The 23,358-nt window shown below is 46.2% G+C and overlaps 1 protein-coding gene across 1 annotated transcript in view; it reads right to left on the reverse strand.

The window, feature by feature from the left end:
• The window catches only part of LOC137545056 (uncharacterized protein C3orf38 homolog), a 60,836-nt gene extending 45,157 nt beyond the window's left edge, over positions 1 to 15,679 (reverse strand). The window contains exons 1-2 of the mRNA XM_068266160.1: positions 15,500 to 15,679; positions 2,261 to 2,433 (exon numbers count right to left, since the gene is read on the reverse strand). Of these exons, the coding sequence (XP_068122261.1) occupies positions 2,261 to 2,433; positions 15,500 to 15,623 (297 nt within the window). The 5' untranslated portion in view covers positions 15,624 to 15,679. The remainder of the gene's footprint in view (positions 1 to 2,260; positions 2,434 to 15,499) is intronic.
• Between the last annotated feature and the right edge of the window lie 7,679 nt (positions 15,680 to 23,358).

Here is a 23,358-nt window from a genome sequence, read left to right on the forward strand (position 1 = left end):
CTACACCTTCTTTTTGTTTACAACCCTTCACATCAGGTGTTCTTGTGGCTACACATGTTATGGGTGTGAAGAGTATAATATCCACACTTGTTTTATGACCCTTGTAAAGTGAGCCCCAAAGCTGTGAAGGTCACCCAGGGGAGACAAGGGGAGGGGTGTGAACATGGGGGGCCCCATCAAAGTTTTGCTGGGGAGCACCACAGGGGCGTAACTAAAAATCACTGGGCCTCCCTGTGAAACTTTAGATGCCCCCCAACCATCGTTGCTGGAGGGGGAGCGCTGATGGTAGCCCGAGGTGAGGGAGGGGGTAGCTGGGCCCACCTCCCTGCTGCTGTTTATGCCTGCTGCTCCCCCTTCCTGCATTTCACCCCCTCCTGCCCCTAAAAATGGCCCTGGAGGCCCCCAGGGCCCCCCTTAGGCTTCTCCCACTAAGTACCCCCCTGCAGCTGCATCCCTTGCAGGGGCTATTTTTACGCCCCTGGAGCCCCAATATTTGTAGTTACGCCACTGCCTCAGAGTCGTTTCTCTTCTATAGAAAGATTAGTCCCCACTTATAATAATCCAATAATAATAATAATCCAAACATTTGTATTGCGCTTTTCTCCTGTTGGACTCAAAGCACTCAAGAGCTGCAGCCACTGGGACGTGCTCAAGAGGCCATCCTGCAGTGTTAGGGAGTCTTGCCTTGGACTCCTTACTGAATAGGTACTGACCCCAGCCAGGATTTTAACTCTGGTCTCCGATGTCAAAGGCAGTGCCCTTAAAGGGACTCTGAGGAGTAACAAAAAACTAAATCGGAACTTACCTGGGGCTTTCTCCAGCCCACCGTAGGTCGGGAGGTCTCCCAGCGTCCTCTTGGCTCCTCACTGGGTCCCTCTGCAGAAATCACGACCGGCAACACCGGGGCCGAGTGTCAGGCTGACACTTCCTGAACGCCCACGGTCATCATCATGATGACGACAAGCGTGGCCTTTCAGGAAGTGTCAGCCCAACACTCGGCCCCGGTGTCGCCGGACGTGATTCCTGCGGAGGGACCCAGTGAGGAGCCAGGAGGACGCTGGGAGACCTCCCGACCTACGGTGGGCTGGAGAAAGCCCCAGGTAAGTTCCTTTAACCAGTACACAATCCAGCTACTACCATTATCATCTGTGTGCTTTTTCAGGATAATTAAGTAGTAAACAGTGGCACAACTACAGAGGAGTGGCCCCTCCTTCTGCAGTTGGGCTTAGAGGTGTGAGAGGGCCCCAAATACTGCTTTTCTTCCTCTGATAAAGGGGATCCATGCTTTAATTCAGGTGTGTTTTTGGCTATACTTGTTATGGAAGTTAAGATTACGATGTCCACACTTGTTTTATGACCCTTGCAAGATGCACCCCCAGGCTTTGAGGACCACAAGGTGTAGGCCAAGGAAAGGGTGTGACCATTGGGAGGCGCCCATCAAAGTTTTGCTGGGGGGCCGGTGACATAGTTACGCCCCTGGTTGTAAACTAATTTTTGCAGTCATGGAAAATGATGCAGAGTTTTTGTGAGATCAAGAAATGATTACTTTGAATGACCACATTTTTTTTTCTTCACTATTCAAATAAACATGCTCAATTTATCTGATGCATGAGAGAAGGGAAACAGAGGCAAAGAAGATTGGGAAACTGCAGATATCCTTTAAGGCTAGAGTTCCATTGCTGCGATTCCGGGCCGATTCCCTGCCCACGAATTCGGATAGGATTTGACAGCCTATTGAAGTCAATAAGAAGCATCTGAATTCGTGGCCGGGGATTAAATCTGAGGCCCTGCAGCATAAATTGATGTGTGAATCCCATAGCCGTGCATAGCGCCGCTAGAGGGATTTGGCTGCGAGACAGGGCACAGCTGGGCCTGTATCGCATCTCGCAAGACGCATGCCGCGCACAAGTGGAAGCGAGCCCTTACCCTTTAGCTGCCAATTTAATTAGAGTCTTGCAATTGCCCTAGGCCAGTTTAGTTTAGCACATTTTTTATTTCTTATTTGTTACATTTCCTTGCTTCTAATTAGTACTGCTGTATTGTGTATTTATGGCCACTTGTCACTAGTGGGCAGCGCAGAGGACTTCTGCTTTCAGTTTCTATATTTATGCTAGTAGAGAGTGATCAAAGCATTCCAAGAATTTACAGCACCAGGAGTTCTGATTATTGAGCACAAAAGCAGTGCACTTATCACAAACAAGATAACTCTACTGAAACTTCCAATGGGTTAAATGCTTATCCGTACACATCTCTTACTTACCGTTGATCCCCAGTGTTCCAGCACTTTTTGTATGAGTTCAGATTTGGTGCTTTTGGCAAACATAAAGATATCTTCATTGGACAAATACTTCAGGATAGTGTCTTTGAAAACCTTCTTCCGATTCAAGAGCTCTTCAGCTGTTTTACTACTTTCTATAATTCTCTCAATAAGGTCTGAAAAGAAATTAGTAAGTGAAAAAAAAGTATAGTTAAAAAGTTAGTCCATCCCTAAGATTTACTTGTGCTTCGGTTGAGCTAGAGGTACCAGTGTATTGAGGTATAGGCAGGAGCCTAAAGGCACCAGTGTGCTCAGAAGCGGTTGTCACTGGTTCGCTAACCCGCGCTCAGAGAGCTGGATGGGTTGACTATCTTTGACTTAGTCTGCCCATCCATCCAACTCTCTGTGCTCCAGGTGTGGTAATGTCAGCACAGCTTCAAGATGGTGAACACGGGCAACCCTGGCAACAGCTAGGAAACGAGGGCAGCTAGCACACGCGCAGTGCAGTACAAGGCGAGGTTTAGTCCACCTGCCTACTGTCAGGAAAAATGGGTGCAAGGTAATACTAATAGTAGAATATTGGTAATTTTACAGTAGAATGCTACTGATATTCTGCTGTCATCCTCTGTAACCTAATTAGTACACTAATCTATCTATGAACACTAAGGTCTCGATTCACTAAACTGTAATAACTGATATCACGGCCGCGCTAACGAAGCTAGCGCGGCCGTAAGGCTTGGTTCACATTGGCAAACAGATCTGATCATCGGTCGATCAAATCCATTTTCACTCCGTTGCCACTCTTGTTAAGTAAGTTACAACCTACCCAGGCTTCCGTCTTCAGTTGCTGCCGGGCGGTTTCTATCAGGCTTCAGGCTTCTTCCACCTTGCATCCCACCGCGCGTCATGTGACTACGCTTCCTCCTTCAACCTGGAAGGAGGAATCGTGTTTTAGTCATATGACGCGAGGTGGGACGCAAGGCTGAAGAAGATGGAAGCCTGGGTACGTTTTAAGCCTCCCTCACCCGCTCGCCTGGCTGCTGCACCCTCCCTCATCCACCTGCCCTCTCAGTTTGGGCCAATTCGCATCTTCACATCCCCCCCAGACCTCCACTCCCCGTGGATTTTGCCCCTTAAAGAGAAACTCCGACCAAGAATTGAACTTCATCTCAATCAGTAACTGATACCCCCTTTTACATGAGAAATCTATTCCTTTTCACAAACAGATCATCAGGGGGCACTGTATGACTGATATTGTGGTCCGTTCACATCCGTTCCATTAGTACAGTACCCGTTCCATTCATCCAACGGACCGTTTGTTAGGATAAGTGTAAACTGAGCCTTACCTAGGGTGGTGACTGCCAGCCTTAGTGCATGCAGTTTGGCATAAGAGTCGGAGATCATTGTAACTGCCATAGACAGGGATAGATCTCCTTGCAGCAATGGAGTCTGTGTTTGTATGGTGTCTAACAGATTCATTCACAGATGACCGCTAGTGGTGGCCAACGGGCCATAGCTCCCAACTGTCCCTCTTCTCAAACAACATGCCAATTTCCTAGAATAAGTTAAGAACATACACCAGGGGCGTAGCAATAGGGGTTGCAGAGGTTGCGACCGCATCGGGGCCTTTGGGCCAGAGGGGCCCCGAAAGGCCCTCCCTTAACTACAGTATAAGCTCTCTATTGGTCCTGTGCTCCTAATAATCACTTCTATAGATACTTTGAATAGTGTTAATCATTAACAAACTGTTCTCCATCCCCTTTTTGCACCTCTGACACTGTAGCTGCCATTGGCAGGTTTTGGTGCAAGGTATCAATTGCTATGTATAGAGTGCTTGGGGGGTCCCATTGTAAAACTTGCATCGGGGGCCAATTACTCCTTAGCTACGCCACTGACATACGCATATATCTTGGCATCCATCAGATTCAGAAAGATGTCATAGAACACCACTTGGGTCACCACATGTCATAAGTTCTAATTAAAATGTTATTGATGTAATTTTGATTAGAAAAGACGTAGATTGCTTACATTAACAAGCCAAGTAGCGTCATTTATGTACGCACCTGCTCAGATAACCTGCTAGTTTAAAATGTCACAAAATGTCAGAATGTACCATTTAAAAATAAGTTTGAATATTGTGCGTCACCATAAAATCCCCTAACAGACGCCATCTTAGAAACTTTACAATAAAAAGCCCGTCTGGTATATTTTATCATTGAGCCTGAAACTCTACTGAGATCGACTGAGGCCTAGTCTACCTTCCACTGTGATTCTAGAACACAAGAGAGGTAATATGCATTATTCTTGGTGAATTTATTGACAATAGCTTATATAAACTATAAAGAATTGTCATTTCAAACTTCGGCAGTTTTTTAAGTTTTTTAGATAACTTTTTTTCTGCTATACTTCATATACAATCAGTAAGCATTACTATTTAAATGCAATTGCAAGCTTAGGGAAAACTACCTAGCTTTGATTGATTAAGATATATCTACTTAAAGTTCTTTATACAAGGATAGAACTCGATATATGGCGGATCCCCTCCTTGAATCCCTCCACTGGCTTCCTATCCAGTCCAGAATCAGATTCAAGATACTGTGTCTGACCTACAAATCTGTCCACAAAACCTGTCCAACCTACATTTCTGATCTTACTCAGAGGTACACACCTAGCCGTTCACTCCACTCCTCCAATGAACTTCGCCTGACCACCCCCCGCGTCACCCAGTTCCATGCACGCCTCCAGGACTTCTCAAGAGCTGCTCCAACACTATGGAACTCCCTACCTCCACCCATTAGGGCAGCCCCCTCCTTCAACATCTTCAAGAAAGCCCTCAAAACTCACCTTTTCACTCTGGCCTACTACCCCTCACAAGTGCTCTAAACCCACAGCTGAACTCTGGTCTCCTACCTCTCGTGTCCCTACCTCTCCCTTTAGATTGTAAGCCTTTGGGCAGGGTCCTCCTCCTTTTGTGTCCAACCTGATCATGCACCTCCATTACTGTGAACCCAAAGGACCATCTGGGCTAGGCATCTGAGTGAACCTAACTTGCCTAATCTCCATGCTCCCCTCCAGTGACTGACTAAGCATTACCTTGTACTCATACTGTGCTGCATGATCTGGTCTTTCTTGTATTCAGGTATTGTCATTTTGCTGTATGTCACCCCTAAATATTGTATGTATCCCTATTTATTGTCCAGCGCTGCGTAATATGTTGGCACTTTATAAATACAATAAATAATAAAATAATAATAATAATAATATACCATTTTTAAGGATAAAGCTATATTTGTGTGCACCATACATTGTACAATCTCGAGATAACAATTATCGATGGAGGATAAAATCTACAGCAGGAGAATTGCTATATCGATATAGACTTGTTTCACTAAAGAAACTTTGAAAATGTATATTGGATGTTGGACAACAACCAGAAAGATATACAGGTCCTTCTAAAAAAATTAGCATATTGTGATAAAGTTCATTATTTTCTGCAATGTACTGATAAACATTAGACTTTCATATATTTTAAGACTTTCATATATTTTAGATTCATTACACACAACTGAAGTAGTTCAAGCCTTTTATTGTTTTAATATTGGTCATTTTGGCATACAGCTCATGAAAACCCAAAATTCCTATCTCAAAAAATTAGCATATCATGAAAAGGTTCTCTAAACGAGCAATTAAACTATTCATCTAACTAATTAGCTCTAAACAACTGCAAAAGATTCCTGAGGCTTTTAAAAACTCCCAGCCTGGTTCGTTACTCAAAACCGCAATCATGGGTAAGACTGCCGACCTGACTGCTGTCCAGAAGGCCATAATTGACACCCTCAAGCAAGAGGGTAAGACACAGAAAGAAATTTCTGAACGAATAGGCTGTTCCCAGAGTGCTGTATCAAGGCACCTCAGTGGGAAGTCTGTGGGAAGGAAAAAGTGTGGCAGAAACGCTGCACAACGAGAAGAGGTGACCGGACCCTGAGGAAGATTGTGGAGAAGGACCGACTCCAGACCTTGGGGGACCTGCGGAAGCAGTGGACTGAGTCTGGAGTAGAAACATCCAGAGCCACCGTGTACAAGCGTGTGCAGGAAATGGGCTACAGGTGCCGCATTCCCCAGGTCAAGCCACTTTTGAACCAGAAACAGCGGCAGAAGCTCCTGACCTGGGCTACAGAGAAGCAGCACTGGACTGTTGCTCAGTGGTCCAAAGTACTTTTTTCGGATGAAAGCAACTTTTGCATGTCATTCGGAAATCAAGGTGCCAGAGTCTGGAGGAAGACTGGGGAGAGGGAAATTCCAAAATGCCTGAAGCCCAGTGTCAAGTACCCACAGTCAGTGATGGTCTGGGGTGCCATGTCAGCTGCTGGTGTTGGTCCACTGTGTTTTATCAAGGGCAGGGTCAATGCAGCTAGCTATCAGGAGATTTTGGAGCACTTCATGCTTCCATCTGCTGAAAAGCTTTATGGAGATGAAGATTTCATTTTTCAGCACGACCTGGCACCTGCTCACAGTGCCAAAACCACTAGTAAATGGTTTACTGACCATGGTATTACTCACTGTGCTCAATTGGTCTGCCAACTCTCCTGACCTGAACCCCATAGAGAATCTGTGGGATATTGTGAAGAGAAAGTGAAGAGAGACGCAAGACCCAACACTCTGGATGAGCTTAAAGTGAACCTCCGGACTAAAAATCGACTAAGCAGCACTGAAAAGGCTTGGTGTTTCTTTAAAGGTTTTACAGCATCAGAACTTTGTTTCTCTTATACAAGCCTCATTTTTAGCTGCACAGAAGAAAACTGCCCGGGCTTTTTTCACCTGATGCTGTGCAAAGCATGATGGGATTTCTGATGTTGTTGCTCTCGTTCTGCTGTTTTGGTGCAATTTTTTTTTTTTTACAATTTGAATTTGACATTTGAAGCCTAGCGTGTGCAGCTGGGAGGGGTAATCAGGACACAGGACAGTTGGAACTGTGTCTCATGCTCCTTGTCACCTCCTTTCAACCAAAAAGATGGCTGCCCCCATGACAAAGATGGCAGCCCCCATGAATCACAAACATTTGCCTGTTCTTTTAAAACAGGGTGGGTAAGAGATTATATTACCCATCTATTCTACTTAACATAACTAATGTAACTTGATGACAGTATGTTTGTTTAGGCTGAAGTTCCCCTTTAAGGCCGCTATCGAAGCATCCTGGGCCTCCATAACACCTGAACAGTGCCACAGGCTGATTGCCTCCATGCCACGCCGCATTGAAGCAGTCATTTCTGTAAAAGGATTCCCGACCAAGTATTGAGTGCATAACTGGACATAATTATTTGAAGGTTGACTTTTTTTTTGTTTTAAAAACACTTTTCTTTTATTGGTCGGATGAAATATACTAATTTTTTGAGATAGGAATGTTGGGTTTTCATGAGCTGTATGCCAAAATCATCAATATTAAAACAATAAAAGGCTTGAACTACTTCAGTTGTGTGTAATGAATCTAAAATATATGAAAGTCTAATGTTTATCAGTACATTACAAAAAATAATGAACTTTATCACAATATGCTAATTTTTTTAGAAGGACCTGTATATTCCTGTATATATGCTTTATCTATTTTTTTTATATCAATATAATTTTATAAAATTCAACAGATGAGTGTTGCGTATTTTTACCAGAGGTAAACCTGTTAACCTATAAATATTCTGTTTATAGTGAGCTGCGCGCCCACTGCTGGCAAATCCTGATTATGACGACTTTTAGGCTTGCCCTTTTAACCTCCCTGGCGTTCTATTAAGATTGCCAGGGCGGCTGCGGGAAGGGTTTTTTTTAATAAAAAAAAAACTATTACATGCAGCCAACTGAAAGTTGGCTGCATGAAAGCCCACTAGAGGGCACTCCTAGTGCGTACTTCTGATCGCCTCCGACGATCAGAAGTAACAAGGAAGGCCGCAATGAGCAGCCTTCCTTGTTTCCCTTTCCTCATCACCATGGCGACGAGCGGAGTGACGTCATGGACGTCAGCCGACGTCCTGACGTCTGCCGCCTCCGATCCAGCCCTTAGCGCTGGCCGGAACTGTTTGTTCCGGCTGCGCTGGGCTCGGGCGGCTGGGGGGACCCTCTTTCGCCGCTGCACGCGGCGGATCGCCGCGCTGCGGCGGTGATCAGGTAGCACACGCGGCTGGCAAAGTGCCGGCTGCGTGTGCTCCTTTTTATTTGGAACGAATCGGCCCAGCAGGGCCTGAGCGGCACCCTCCGGCGGTACTGGACGAGCTGAGCTCGTCCAGACCGCTCAGGAGGTTAAGTAGTTGATAATCATTTAAGGCAGATATCGATAAGATATTGGACAGTGTGACTAGGGGTGTGATGGGGGCGTGATAAGGGGTGTGGCCGGGGCATGGCTTAAGTGTCCCTCTTTCTCATCTCAAAAAGTTGGGAGGTATGGTGGTGGCTGAGTCTTGCAAGTTGTGGTTGAGGGCAACAGCCTTGTTTTATCCTTAAAATAAGGCTGGGCCTCCCCTCACTTTGGTCAAAAAACTTCAGGTCCTGTCTCTGTCGGCTTGTTGCAAGGCCCGGTCCTGACACTAACCACCCATTATCTACTCCTAACAGCAACCCAGTAATTAACCCCCCACCCTCTTCCCCCAGCCAGCCTGATAATTAATCGACTGTATAGCCAAACTCTGGTGCACTGCTGCTCCCAGCTGAGTGGCTGTATAGCAGCTCAAAACCATCTTCCACCTTTGCAGAGTTCCGCTACATATTAGTGGAAATCCACTGCTGCTGTTTTGCTTGGATGCCAAAATGATTGGCTATAACCAGTAATGCAGCAATGTAACACGGGCGCCTATGGCGGCTCCCGAAACGCCGGACCCGCGATCCCACCCAAATTTACTGCTTCACATTTTGGTTGTTTCTGCAATGCAAACAGGTGGTACTTTCCAATCCTCAATCAGAGAGAAGTGAAGCTGCCATTTGTAAATGTATGCGACAGGTGATCATCAAGAACCCAATTTCTGCTTTTATTTTGCTATCCTCGTCATACGTAATAATAAGAAAACAACCTTTTTGTCCACTAAACTTAATTCAATTTTGAAGATCACAATGAACATTTTGATTGGATGAAAAGTGCCATCAAAGAATCACAATTTAAATGCACTTATCAGAAGGGCTAGGATACATGATACTTTGACTTCGGGGTACATTCAGCTTCACATCAGTTCATGTCCTAGTTATACAAGCAATTGACAAGCTGAACTTGAACTTAAGACAAATGTCCATGTACACTGGCAACTGACCTGCAGTCAATCTCATGTTACAAACACTGAACTGATGCCAAACTAAGCTCAAAGATCCATGTATGCTAGCCCTAAAATATTAACTAGTTCACCCCCAAGGGTTTTTACCCTAACGGACGGGAGTAGTTTTCGCCTGTCAGTACTCCTCCATTTTATTCCCTAATAACTTTATTACTACTTATCACAAGAAAATGAACTATACCTCGTTTTTTTTTTACCACCAATTAGGCTTTCTGTGGGTAGTACATTTTGCTAAGAATTATTTTATTCTAAATGTGTTTTAAGGGAAAAATAAGAAAATAATGGAAAAAATCATTATTTCTCAGTTTTCGTCCTCTATAGTTTTAAAATTAAACGTTCTCCTGTGGATAAAACAGACACATTTTATTTGCCTAGTTGTCACGATTATTAAACCGTTTAAATTATGTCCCTATCACAATGTACGGCGACAATATATTATTTTGAAATATAGGTGTTATTTTTTCTGTTTTGTTTGTCTTTTGTCTGATGCACAATTACAAGCCCCTATGTAAAGTAAAAGTAATTTCCCATCATAAAATATAGATTAAAAAGCTGAGCCCCTAAGGCAGCTATTTATTTTTGAGGGGTTTTTTTTGTTCCTATTTTGTTTTTTAATTGGGGGGGGGGGGGGGGGGGTTAGTATGTGCTTTGGTAATGAGTTATTTATTTTATTAGTGTTGGTTAAAGGATACCCCACCTGAAATGTGACATAATGAGATGGACATGTGTATGTACAGTGCCTAGCACACAGATAACTATGCTGTGTTTCTTTTTTTATTTCTCTGCCTGAAAGCGTTAAATATCAGGTATGTAAGTGGCTGACTCAGTCCTGACTCAGACAGGAAGTGACTACAGTGTGATCCTCACTGATAAGAAATTCCCCTTTTTTACCTCTTTCTTGCTCTCAGAAGCCATTTTCTGCTAGGAAAGTGTTTTATAGTTGGAATTTCTTATCAGTGAGGGTCACACTGTAGTCACTTCCTGTCTGAGTCAGGACTGAGTCAGCCACTTACATACCTGATATTTAACTCTTTCAGGCAGAGAAAGAAAAAAAGGAACACAGCATAGTTATCTGTGTGCTAGGCACTGTACATACACATGTCTATCTCATTATGTCACATTTCAGTTGGGGTATCCTTTAAGTATGTATGTGTCTGTAGGTGTAAATTTACTTTTTGGCCACAAGATGGCACTGGTGAGCATTTTCCCGATATAGGAAATATTCGCTTTTTTTTTTTTGTACATTTAAATACTTTGTGACGGCTTCCTGTTTTGTGAATGGATGCGGCCGCTGTTCGCGGTCACGTCCATTCACTCCAGGCATTGCGATTGGGTAGAGGACCGCTCGGTCCACTTCCCCAATCGCTCAACGCGGAAACCCGGCGAAAACGGCGGCGGTTGCGGCGCGCACACGTGCGGAGCAGCGGCGGGAACGCGCGACGTATTAAAACATCATGTTGCCATTAACAGGGTAATGCATGACGTTTTAATACGTTACAACGACATTAAATGGTTAAACAGTTTATAAAGACAGATATGGCAGCATAGTTGCCAAAGTTCAAAGAGAACCCGAGGTGGGCCAGATGGTGGGCAGATGAGACACAGAGGCATGTTCTCTGTCTGAGGACATGCCTCTGTGTTAGCACAGCGCCGTTCTCTGCCCCCCCCCCCCCCCGCCGCGCTACAGCCCTCCCGAGGTTAGCGACAATATTTGTCGATATCTCGGAGGTGAAGATTTGGGAGAGGCATTACCTGTTTAAAATGCTTGCCAGGGGCATTTCTACAGGGTTTCCAGAGCTGCCACTGGGCTTCTCTCTCTCCCTGTTCGCTCCCCCTGCCGCTCCTTCGTCTCCCTGCACCCTGGATGAGAGACACACAGTGCAGTGCCTCTCTCAGTGCAGCGTTGTGACCCAGAGGTCAACGAAAGTGAAAGTGGGCCATTGCGGCCCACAGGAGTGGGGTTTTTTTTGGCTACCTGATCCGCTCAGCCCCATGGATCAGGTAGCCTACTTTTTTTTTTTTTAGCCCACCTTGGGCTCTCTTTATACACTTGAGGACTGCGGTGTTAAACCCCCCTAGTGACCAGGCCATTTTTACTTAATTGGGCCACTGCAACTTTAACACAACACAGCACACAAGTGATCTCCCCCCCTCTTTTCCCCCCACCAACAGAGCTCTCCCCCTATGTTTATTTTTTTTATGTAAATATTTTTATTAATATTTTTGAAATAAAAAAACATATTTCTTTAAATGTTTTCCCTCCCTCCCACCGTCCCCCAGTCAGTCAATCACTGCGATCGGCTGTGATAGGCTTCAGCCTATCACCGCCGATTGCTTCTGCGTCACCCAGGGGAACAGCTGTGTCACACGGCTGTCCCCAGTACAGCGCTGCTGCTGATCGCAGCGCTGTGCTACCCTTTTAGACTGCTTCGTCGTCTAAGTCTCCCGAACGGCAGCGCGAAGCTCCGCCCCCCAAGCAAGAGATGAGCGCGCAGCATGCGTGCGATCTCCAGCTAACCCCATAGACACCCGTTCACGCCAATCGGCGTGAAGCAGTCCTGGGGCTGCCGCACTGCTCACGCCAATTGGCGTGGAGAGGTCGGCCAGTAGTTAAGTAGACAAGAAGGAAATGGAGGCTTTGCGAATGTGCGTGACGTCACGAAGCGTGCCCGGCCACAGGCGCGCAATCAAGGACGTGCACTCCCAAGCCTGGGCATGCGAACTAATGGACGCGTGTGGACATGGGCATGGGAACTACTGCGGGACATTGTGACCCGGAAGTAGTACACGGCCAGGCTGCCCATAGATGTTCACTGGCTACTTGTTCGCCACAATCTCTAGTGACTAGAGGTCTTCACTAGAGTACCCCGCAAGAGATGATGGGTCGCCAACCCTACTGTGTGACGGACTCTTTGCTGCCTAGTAGCCACCAGGTGGTGGCCACCAGCAGTGAAAAAGAAAAAGAAGTGCCAAGGTGGAACAGGTACAGGCTGATGTCTTGAAGGAAGAAAAGAACGTAGTCCAATTACAAGCTTAGTTCAGGGCCATAGACAAGCCGAAAGGTCGGGGCAGGTGGAGTCCAATCAAAGTCAAAGAGCTAGTTGAATGTCAGATAAACAAATTAACAAGCTGGTTCAGTACCAAAAATAACCACTAGGTGCTTGATTCATTAAAGAGACTCCGTAACAAAAATTGCATCCTGTTTTTTATCATCCTACAAGTTCCAAAAGCTATTCTAATGTGTTCTGGCTTACTGCAGCACGTTCTACTATCACCATCTCTGTAATAAATCAACTTATCTCTCTCTTGTCAGACTTGTCAGGCCTGTGTCTGGAAGGCTGCCAAGTTCTTCAGTGTTGTGGTTCTGCTATGAACTCCCCCATCCAGGCCCCTCTCTGCACACTGCCTGTGTGATATTTAGATTAGTGCAGCTTCTCTCTGTTCTATTATCTTTTACAAGCTGGATAAATCCTCCTCTGTGCTGGCTGGGCTTTCACATAATGAGGAATTACATACAGGCACAGCTGTCTGCACTCTGCAGGAAGAAATAGCCTGACACTTCAGTGGAAGATAGCTGCAGGGGGAAAGAAACACACAAATGATTTCTTGAGATTTAAAAGGAAGGCTGTATACAGCCTGCTTGTGTATGGATGTATTTTCTATGTGTGGACATACTGTACATCAATCTACTTCCTGTTTTGGTGGCCATTTTGTTTGTTTATAAACAAACTTTTTAAAACTGTTTTTAACCACTTTTAATGCGGCGAGGAGCCGCAAAATTGTGACAGAGGGTAATAGGAGATGTCCCCTAACGCACTGGGTATGTTTACTTTTGTGCGATTTTAACAATACAGATTCTCTTTAAGTTGTGCTGCTAAAGCAGCGCAACTTAAATTCAGCAGCACGAGTGAAAAATCTGCGTGGCCGCGGTGTTTTCTAAGTTGCGCACACTCCTTTTATTGCCGCACGCTGTGACGGGATACTTTGATTGGCCCGATAGGCTGGCTGTCATGCAGCACATACTACGTAGGGACTTTCTGTAAGCGGCAGTAAGCCAACATGGGTGCCAATAGCAGCGCGGTACTAGTATACTGGCGGTTCTGGATTGGGCAGTGGTCCCGTCACTTATGTGCACAGAGTGCATATTTTCTTCAATCATTGCAACGCAAAAAAAAAAACATTTGCCGTAATGTTTGTTAAAATCAGTTGTTTTCTGCTTTACCACATGCAGTAATGCTTTGTGAATTTAGCTCATATGTACTGTGTAAAGTGCAGCATAATATGTCCGAGCTATACAGTATAAGTACATAATAATAATATGGCAGGACATTAGACTATCGCTATAGGTAGATTAGATTGTGAGCTCCTCTGAGGACAGTCAGTGATATGTACTCTGTAAACTGCTGCAGGATATGTTAGTGCTATATAAGTACATAATATATAAGTACATAATATGGTAGAACATTACACTATGACTATAGTAGAATGACATTGTAAGCTCCTCTGAGGACAGTCAGTGACATGACTATGTACTTAGTAAAGTGTTGCAGATGATGTCAGTGCTATATAAATACATAATATTAGTATGGTAGGACATTAGACTAGTTACTATAGTAGTAATAAATTATGAGCTCCTCTGAGGAAAGTCAGCGACATGACTATGTACTCTGTAAAGTGCTGCAGAAGATGTCAGTGCTATATAAATACAAATACTATGGTAGGACATTAGACTATGACTACGGTAGGATTAGATTGAGAGCTCCTCTGAGGACAGTCAGTAACATAACTATGTAAAGTGCTGCAGAAGATGTCAGTGCTATATAACTACATAATAATAACATGGTAGGACATTAGACTATGGTAGGATTAGATTGTGAGCTCCACTGGGGACAGTCAGTGACATGACTATGTACTCTGTAAAGTGCTTCAGAAGATGTCGGTATTATATAAGTACATAATAATAATAACAACTAAGGTAGGATATTACACAATGACTATGGTAGGGATTAGATTGTGAGCTCCTCTGAGGACAGTCAATGACATGACTATATACTGTAAAGTTCTACAGGAGATGTTAGTGCTATATAAATGTATAATAATAATAATAATGATAATATGGTAGTAGATTAGACATATGGCTATGGTAGGATTAGATTGTGAGCTCCTCTGTGGACAGTCAATGACATGACAATGTGCTCTGTAAAGTGCTGCGGAAGATGTCAGAGCTACCACTTGAGGACCAGGCTATTCTGCACTGATCTGTGCTAAGTGGGCTCCCCAGCCCACAGCACAGATCAGGTTTCAGCCAGGGCGATCAGACTTCCCCCTTTTTCCCCCACTAGGGGGATGTCCTGCTGGGGGGGGGGGTCTGATCGCCGCTGGCTATCTGTGTTTTGCAGGGAGGGGGGCTCCTCAAAGCCCCCCTCCGCAGCAATTTCCTCCCTCTCCTTCCCTCCCTCTCCCTCTTGTTGTGGGCGGCACAGGACGGCGATCCGTCCTGCACAGCCTAGGATAGGCTTCAGCCTATCAGATGTCGGCGATCCCCGGCCAATCAGAGGCCGGGGATCGCCGATCTCCTTTACGGCGCTGCTGCGCAGCAGCGCCGTATGATGTAAACGGCGGGGATTTCTTGCCCGCGTGTTTACAATAAGCCTGTGAGCCGCGATCGGAGGCTGTTCATGGAGACACCCTCTGTGAACTGACATGGAAAGGCCACTCGAACAAGCGGCCGTTTCCATGGGAAACCACTTGCGACCTGCCGGCGCCTGTCGGCGTTAGGTGGTCGTTAAGTGCTTAAATGCAAAATAGGTAAATTAAAAACAAAAAACAGTAGTTTACAATAACAATCTTACATTCATTTTGTATACATCCTCCCTCCCCAACCTTTCTGTGGGGTTATAATGTGCCAGCTGCTAGAATATACTTTTCAGTGTCTCACCTGCTTTGACCGGCTTTCTTATTGTTTCTTTGGCAACAGTCTCACAGAGGGAGATTAAATCGGATACACACAAGTAATCCAACATCTTCTTGCAGCCTTTCTTCTCCCGAGCGCTGAGGCCCATGGTGTCCGATATAAAATGATGACACCAGACAGAAACTGACAACAGCCTCACAGCTGCTTCCTTAAAGAGCAGAAATGAAACTAAAACAGCTAAGAGGGCTCTTTAAAGCCGACCGAGGGAGGGAACTAAATTCTTTGGTGCTGTCAAAAACAAAATACCTACGTGGGGTGAAAACAAAAGTTATATATATAAATATCTCTCAACAGAGGGGCCACACTTCAGCAATAGCAAGAAGTTCAGGATGATACCATTTATTGGCTAACTTAGAAGATAAACTGCAATCTTTCGGCTATGAAGCCTTTCCTCAGACTGATTCCTGTATACTGACAAAATTTAGAACACAGCTTATATACACTGGACATAGAAAGGAGGTACATGACACTGGATGCCTTAAAGAGAGTCTGAAGCGAGAATAGATCTCGCTTCAGACCTCATAGCTAGCAGGGGCATGCGTGCCCCTGCTAAAACGCCGCTATAGCGCGGCCTAACGGGGGTCCCTGTCCCCCCAAACCCCCTCCGAACAGCGGGGGAGCGCTTCCTGGTTGGGGCAGGGCTAACCGCGGCAGCCCTGCCCCATGCGCGTCTGTCAGACGCGTACCTCCGCCTCTCCCCCGCCCCTCTCAGTCTTCCTTCACTGAGAGGGGCGGGGGAGAGGCGGCGATGCGCGTCTGATAGACGCGACTGGAGGCAGGGCTGCAGCCGTTAGCCCTGCCTCCAGGAAGATCAGCTCCAGCGACCTTTTTCCGACCCAGGTTTGCGGGGGGTGGGTTGGGGGTGAAGGGACCCCCGTTAAGCCGCGGGATAGCGGCGTTTTAGCAGGGGCACACGTGCCCCTGCTATATATAAGACCTGAAGCGAGATTTAGTCTCGCTTCAGTGTCTCTTTAAAGAGACACTGAAGCAAAAAAAAATTATGATATCATGAATTGGTTATGTAGTAGGGGTAATTACTAGAACATTGGTTCAAAGCTGTGGAGAATGGTTTGAATAAGGACAACTACTTTTTATATTGGTATGAGGCTGATGATATTTGAACTTTCTCAGCCATTCTAGCTGAACTTGTGAACTAAGAATTTACGATACCCCTGGGTCAATCCTAATCCCAGGTCTGTGAGCATGGAGTAAACAAGGATCCTTATTTCAGCTAACAACCTCTAACCCCATTTAGATGTTCTGTTTGAATTAAGGCATCTTAATGACATGTATTTGTGCTTGAAAAAAATCTGTTTTCCCTTTTGATGTTGCATGTATATAGCTGTCTGTACCACCAGCCTGCAAACTAACAGGATATAACCCCGACGAAGGCTGCAAGGCCAAAAGCTTGCTTATTTTTATTCATTTTTAGTTAGCCAATAAATGGTATCATCCTGATTTAAAACTTCTTATTTTTATTTTCAGTTATACAGCTTTTTTTTTTTTTTTTTTTTTTATAACATTGCATCTTTCTCTTATGGCCCATACTCACGGGCTACAATTGTCGCCGCAACACGCGGCGCGCGCGTGTTGCGGCGACAGGTCTCCCGTGAGTATGCGGCGTTGCACGGGCGCGCACCCCAAACTGTCGCTTGTCACTGATGTCGCCAGGCGATTGAACCGCTCAATCGCCTGGCGACAGTTGTCAGTACGCGGACTAGCGACAGCTACAAGATAGGAACACATTAGGCTTCCGGCGGGGGGAGGAGCAACAGCGACAGCTTCCGCCGCATCAGTTGCCAGGTCCCTCCGCCGTGTGTATGCGGAGGGACCTGGCGACGAGCTGTCGCGCACACGCTCACGTGTGCTGGCGACAGGCCAAAAAAGTTGCCCGTGAGTATGGGCCATAATACTTGCAGTTTAAACATTACTCAGCATTCTAAAAGTTTTTGCAGAACAGGCAGTGAACTTTTGACCTGTCCTGCTCCTGAACTGTTTTTTGAGAAAGAAAAACACAATACAGCTGAGATAACCTAATCTGAAGTCAGAGCTCTCTGCCAATTTCAAAGTTGCAGATCTTAATTGCTATTTGCATTGATAAGAACTGGAGTTTCTTAACTTCTGTACTGAAACAAATGTTAGACTTCTGTCTCTGCTCCTAATGTTTTATATCTTAGCTGTACTACACAACCAATTCATTATATCATAATTTATTTATTTTTTTTCGCTTCAGTGTCTCTTTAATTACAACATCATGGGATGTTGTAATTAAAGAGATGTAAGCTAATTTAATACAAAAAGATAAGACTGCTTGTCTCTACTGCTTCTACACCTCAGCATGAAAGACAAATGCATCAAAACTGTAATACTAGATTTGAATGAACGATAAAAGGGTGGCTACAAATCATGTGGGTGGTCACCAATAGCACCCAGACACCAGTTCATCTTGTTGCATTTTGAGGGATTTCACGTGCTGCTGTGTGGCGGTTACAGCGATTGCAGAGGCCACATGTCATGCTCTAGCACACTGATGCGGGAATTCACTTCTGACACTCTTAAGCGGTGATTGTGCATGTCTTGGCAGAGGGAGCCGTTTGCCTTCAGCTCCTCCAGCTTAGTAGTAACGGTCGACAGCAGGACGGGATCTCTGCAAGGCCACATACGGCACGGCTTAGGGCACCAGAAATTCAGCCTTGTTTAGGGGAAGTGGAGTGAGGGGCAGTAAAGTGGGGGGCAGACAAAGAGCAAACAGGGAGCTATCAGTCTTGCAGCCCGCTGCAGCCTGCACTCTCATCCGGCTCCGAGACAAGTCCTCTGCTCTTCTAGCTCCACCAGTAAACACACTGCACATGAGGCACAGATGCAGCCAGACTCGGTCTGTCCCTGGCCGCCTGCTGCTTTCTGCAAACTCTAAAACAGGGCGGATGCGGACGGACCGGTTCTGGTGATAGTTGGCCTTGGGTGGTAAAAAGTACAAACCCGGCCTTGGTGGTCAGGCTCTCTTGGCAGGCAGCAATGGCTTGCATTACCTGCTTCAGGGAGGGTGCAGGAGTATCGTTTTCCCGCGTTCTTGTCGCCATCTCGCTCCTGGCTACCAAGCCAAAATTCCTTTAATTTGTCCACAGCTTCCGAGTTTCTGCGAGTCATTCTGGTATCACAAGGGTGTGGAGAAACTGGTGGGGTAAGTTTTGTGCTAAATTCTGTTGATTAGGTGGTGTTTATAGTAGGATTAAGCACAGCGCTCGGGTGGGAGCTCTTCAAGTCCACACCCTAACCCCATGTGCTTCTGGCCACGCCCGCTTTCATTAACTTTCTTAAATAGTTTAATAACTTTCCCCTTCAATCTCCTTCTCAACTCCCTTCTGTAACCTTATGAACAACTGTTTTCTTATATTACCGACATGTCCAGGCTGGAGAAAAATACAGAACATCTCACTAGTTTTATTGCATATTCTATCGGAGTATCTAATACATGTTATTTTGTTTAAAATAACGGCTATCAGTCTGTTAATCTGCAAGGGAGGTAAGTCCACCTTAACTTCCACCTTTTAACCTCCTTGGCGGTAATCCCGAACTGAGTTCGGGGTAAGCCGCCGCAGAGGATTTCTCAGGTCCTGGTTGGCCGATTTGCATATTTTTTTTTTGTTACACGCAGCTAGCACTTTGCTAGCTGCATGTACTAGCCGATCACCACCGCTCCGCGCCGATTCGCCGCTACCCGCCACGTTAGAGGGCCCCCCAGACCCCTTGCGCAGCCTGGCCAATCACCGCCAGGCAGCACTAAGGGGTGGATCGGGACTCCCCAGATGCCATGACGTGGATGACGTCAATGATGTCATCCCGATCATAGCCATGGTGACGGGGGAAGCCAAACAGGAAATCCCGTTCTGAACGGGATTTCCTGTTTGCTCTGATCACCGGAGGCAATCAGAAGGGGTGGGGGGATGCCGCTGCACAGCGGCTATGATGTAGCTAGCGCTAGGCTAGCTACATGATTTTAAAAAAAATGCTGCGCCGCCCACCTGGTGATTTTATTGTAATGCCAGGGGGGTTAAACGTTATTTAGACTGGTTTTATTCTTGTTGGCGCCTCTATTCAAAAATCTGTATTTACCTCACAAGTTTTTTATTTGATGCAAGTTTGGTAATTTACCTCACTAGTTGGTAATTTGGTGGCTCCAGCTTCAAATTCTTGGAGGAACATAAAGGAGGCATGATGGCTGGCTGGTGGGGCCCATTTGGGTAATCAAAATAGATGCTTGTATGGTTAGCTTTAGATATTTTTGCCTAACTCAGGTGGTAAAATTAAGGCTAACCACTTCAGCAATAGTAGCAACCAAAAGTAAACATCACAAACAGAACTCAGAGGCTTGTAAGCAGAGCAGATTGTCCAAATGATGGTGCTATCATTGAAGAAAAGTTACCTACAGATGTACTTTGCTGGCATGCTTTAATCCTTACTTGTTAGCAAGCTGCTCCTGTGTGGACAGATCACAGGCAAATCATTCTAGCCCCCAGGCTGTGTCTCACAACTCTACAAGCAAGGGAAGAGGGAAGCAGCAGGAGGTAGAGAAACACTGTGTGGGTAATTCCATATCTTAGTAGCTACGCATTCCTGTTGACTAGAGCTTGTATTTTACAGACAGGAGGTTTTGAATCAGGATTATTATCCCAATTCAAAACTTCCTTTCTGTAAAATACAAGCTCTAGTTTATTGACTAGTTTAAATGAAAAGCAGTAATCTTTCAGCTTGTATGCCTTCTTCAGCCTTTATTACTGTTGACTGACAATGTTTGAACATCCAATCAGTAGGGGGTAGAGAGATTTTTGGCAGATATGTGTCATCCAGATAACAACAACAACAACAAATAACATTTGTAAAGCGCTTTTCTCTAGTGTTGGGCGAACAGTGTTCGCCACTGTTCGGGTTCTGCAGAACATCACCCTGTTCGGGTGATGTTCGAGTTCGGCCGAACACCTGACGGTGCTCGGCCAAACCGTTCGGCCATATGGCCGAACTAAGAGCGCATGGCCGAACGTTCCCCGAACGTTCGGCTAGCGCTGTGATTGGCCGAACGGGTCACGTGGTTCGGACCCGAACGCGCTCTGATTGGCCGAACTGTCACGTGGTTCGGGTAAATAAATACCCGAACCACGTCATATCTCCGCCATTTGTCTGTGGGTTTAGCTTTGGGTAGGCAGGCAGGGTAGTTCGCGCTCCAGCCACGCTAGCCAGGGTCCCCCCCAGTCATTGTGTGTCGCTGCTGGGAATAGTAGTACACCGCTCGCTCAGCATTCTGTTTACTGCCACTCTGTGTACCTCGCTCAGCCACACTATATAGCATTCTGTTTACTGCCACTCTGTGTCTGCTGGGAATAGTAGTACACCGCTTGCACAGCCACACTATATAGCATTCTGTTTACTGCCACTCTGTGTACCTCGCTCAGCCACACTATATAGCATTCTGTTTACTGCCACTCTGTGTCTGCTGGGAATAGTGGTACACCGCTCGCTCAGCCACACTATATAGCATTCTGTTCACTGTTCTGTGTCTGCTTGGAATAGTGGTACACCGCTCGTTCAGCCACACTATATAGCATTCTGTGTACTGTTCTGTGTCTGCTGGGAACAGTAGTACACCGCTCGTTCAGCCACACTATATAGCATTCTGTGTACTGTTCTGTGTCTGCTGGGAACAGTAGTACACCGCTCGCTCAGCCACACTATATAGCATTCTGTTCACTGTTCTGTGTCTGCTGGGAATAGTGGTACACCGCTCGCTCAGCCACACTATATAGCATTCTGTTCACTGTTCTGTGTCTGCTGGGAATAGTGGTACACCGCTCGCTCAGCCACACTATATAGCATTCTGTTCACTGTTCTGTGTCTGCTGGGAATAGTGGTACACCGCTCGCTCAGCCACACTATATAGCATTCTGTTCACTGTTCTGTGTCTGCTGGGAATAGTGGTACACCGCTCGCTCAGCCACACTATATAGCATTCTGTTTACTGTTCTGTGTCTGCTGGGAATAGTGGTACACCGCTCGCTCAGCCACACTATATAGCATTCTGTTCACTGTTCTGTGTCTGCTGGGAATAGTGGTACACCGCTCGCTCAGCCACACTATATAGCATTCTGTTCACTGTTCTGTGTCTGCTGGGAACAGTAGTACACCGCTCGTTCAGCCACACTATATAGCATTCTGTGTACTGTTCTGTGTCTGCTGGGAACAGTAGTACACCGCTCGTTCAGCCACACTATATAGCATTCTGTGTACTGTTCTGTGTCTGCTGGGAACAGTAGTACACCGCTCGTTCAGCCACACTATATAGCATTCTGTTCACTGTTCTGTGTCTGCTGGGAATAGTGGTACACCGCTCGCTCAGCCACACTATATAGCATTCTGTTCACTGTTCTGTGTCTGCTGGGAATAGTGGTACACCGCTCACCCGTCACTGTATAGCATTGTGCTCTGTGTCGCTGCTGGGAATAGTGGTACTGTATAGCATTTCTGTACTGCCACTGTACTGCTGCCAGTCAGCGTGTACTGTAAGGATAAGTGAAATGAGGAAGAAATCCGGTGAAAGAGGGAGGGGCAAGGGAAGAGGTGTTTCCCCTGACGGTTCACGTACAGGCCACAGGGGAGCACCCAAGAAAACCCACTCAATACCACCCATGTTGTCCAGGACAACAACCCTCACAAATCCAAAAGAACAGGACCAGATAATTACTTGGATGACCTCTCAAGCGTCCAGCAGTGGGTTAAGCAGCACCAGCACATCACGCACGAGGTCCGAGTCCTCAGCCAGTTACAAGGAGCCAGTGGGCACAAAGCTGACACAACCGGCAGCGACACCACGCACACAACTGCCAGATAACCAGTCCGATGAATTACCTCAGGACACAATGGGGTATTCGCAGGAGCTATTCCCAGCCCAACAAACTTCCACCTTTCAAAGGTCAATGGAGGAACAGCCAGAAATGTTGTGCCTGGATTCACAACCGTTAACTGTGGGAAATGTACCGCGCACTGAAATACGAGGCGAGTCCGAAGAGGACTCGGAAACCCAAATCCCAGAGCAATTTGGGCAGGAGGGGTTGCAATTGCAGGAGGTCGGCCGACAAGATCTGGAAGACGACGTTGGAGTGTGCTGCGCAGAGGTTGTTGTGGGGAGCTCTACTCCACGGCGGTGGCCCACAATGACATATGACGAGTTTGAGGAGATGGAAGAGGAGGGTATGGACAATGTGGACAGAGACCCAGATTTTGTTTGTGAACGAGAACATCGCCGTCGTAGCAGCAGCACAGATGAGTCTGTTGAAGAACACACTGCTGCACGAGTTCGCCTTGTGCCACAAGGTAGGCGGCGCGCAATTTCAGGCACCACAAGCGTGGAAGTTCAAGTGAGAGGCAAAAGAGGAGCAAACAGAAATCGCCAGCAAGGAGGCAGGTGCTCCAAAGTCTGGGCTTTCTTTGAAGACTGCACTGAGGATGTTACCATGGCGATTTGCAAGGTGTGCAAGACCCGCCTGAGCAGGGGGAAAAATATTAACAACCTCTCCACCACCAGCATGAGCCGTCACATGCTATCCAAACATCCCACTCTTTGGGCAAACGCGTCAGGACAGGGTACCAGAAACAACACTGCCTCCCTTGGGTTCACCAGACCCGCCTCAGCAGCAGCAGTAGCCCAGCCATTGCGTGGTTCACAACATTCACAAACATCAGACGACGCTGACACTGTCACTTTCCGGAGTAGTGCTCTTGAGGTCTCCCAGTGTTCATCAAACACAACAACCAACAGCCCTTCCGTGTGCAGC

Source organism: Hyperolius riggenbachi, chromosome 2, assembly GCF_040937935.1.
Source record: "Hyperolius riggenbachi isolate aHypRig1 chromosome 2, aHypRig1.pri, whole genome shotgun sequence".
NCBI lineage: Eukaryota > Metazoa > Chordata > Amphibia > Anura > Hyperoliidae > Hyperolius > Hyperolius riggenbachi.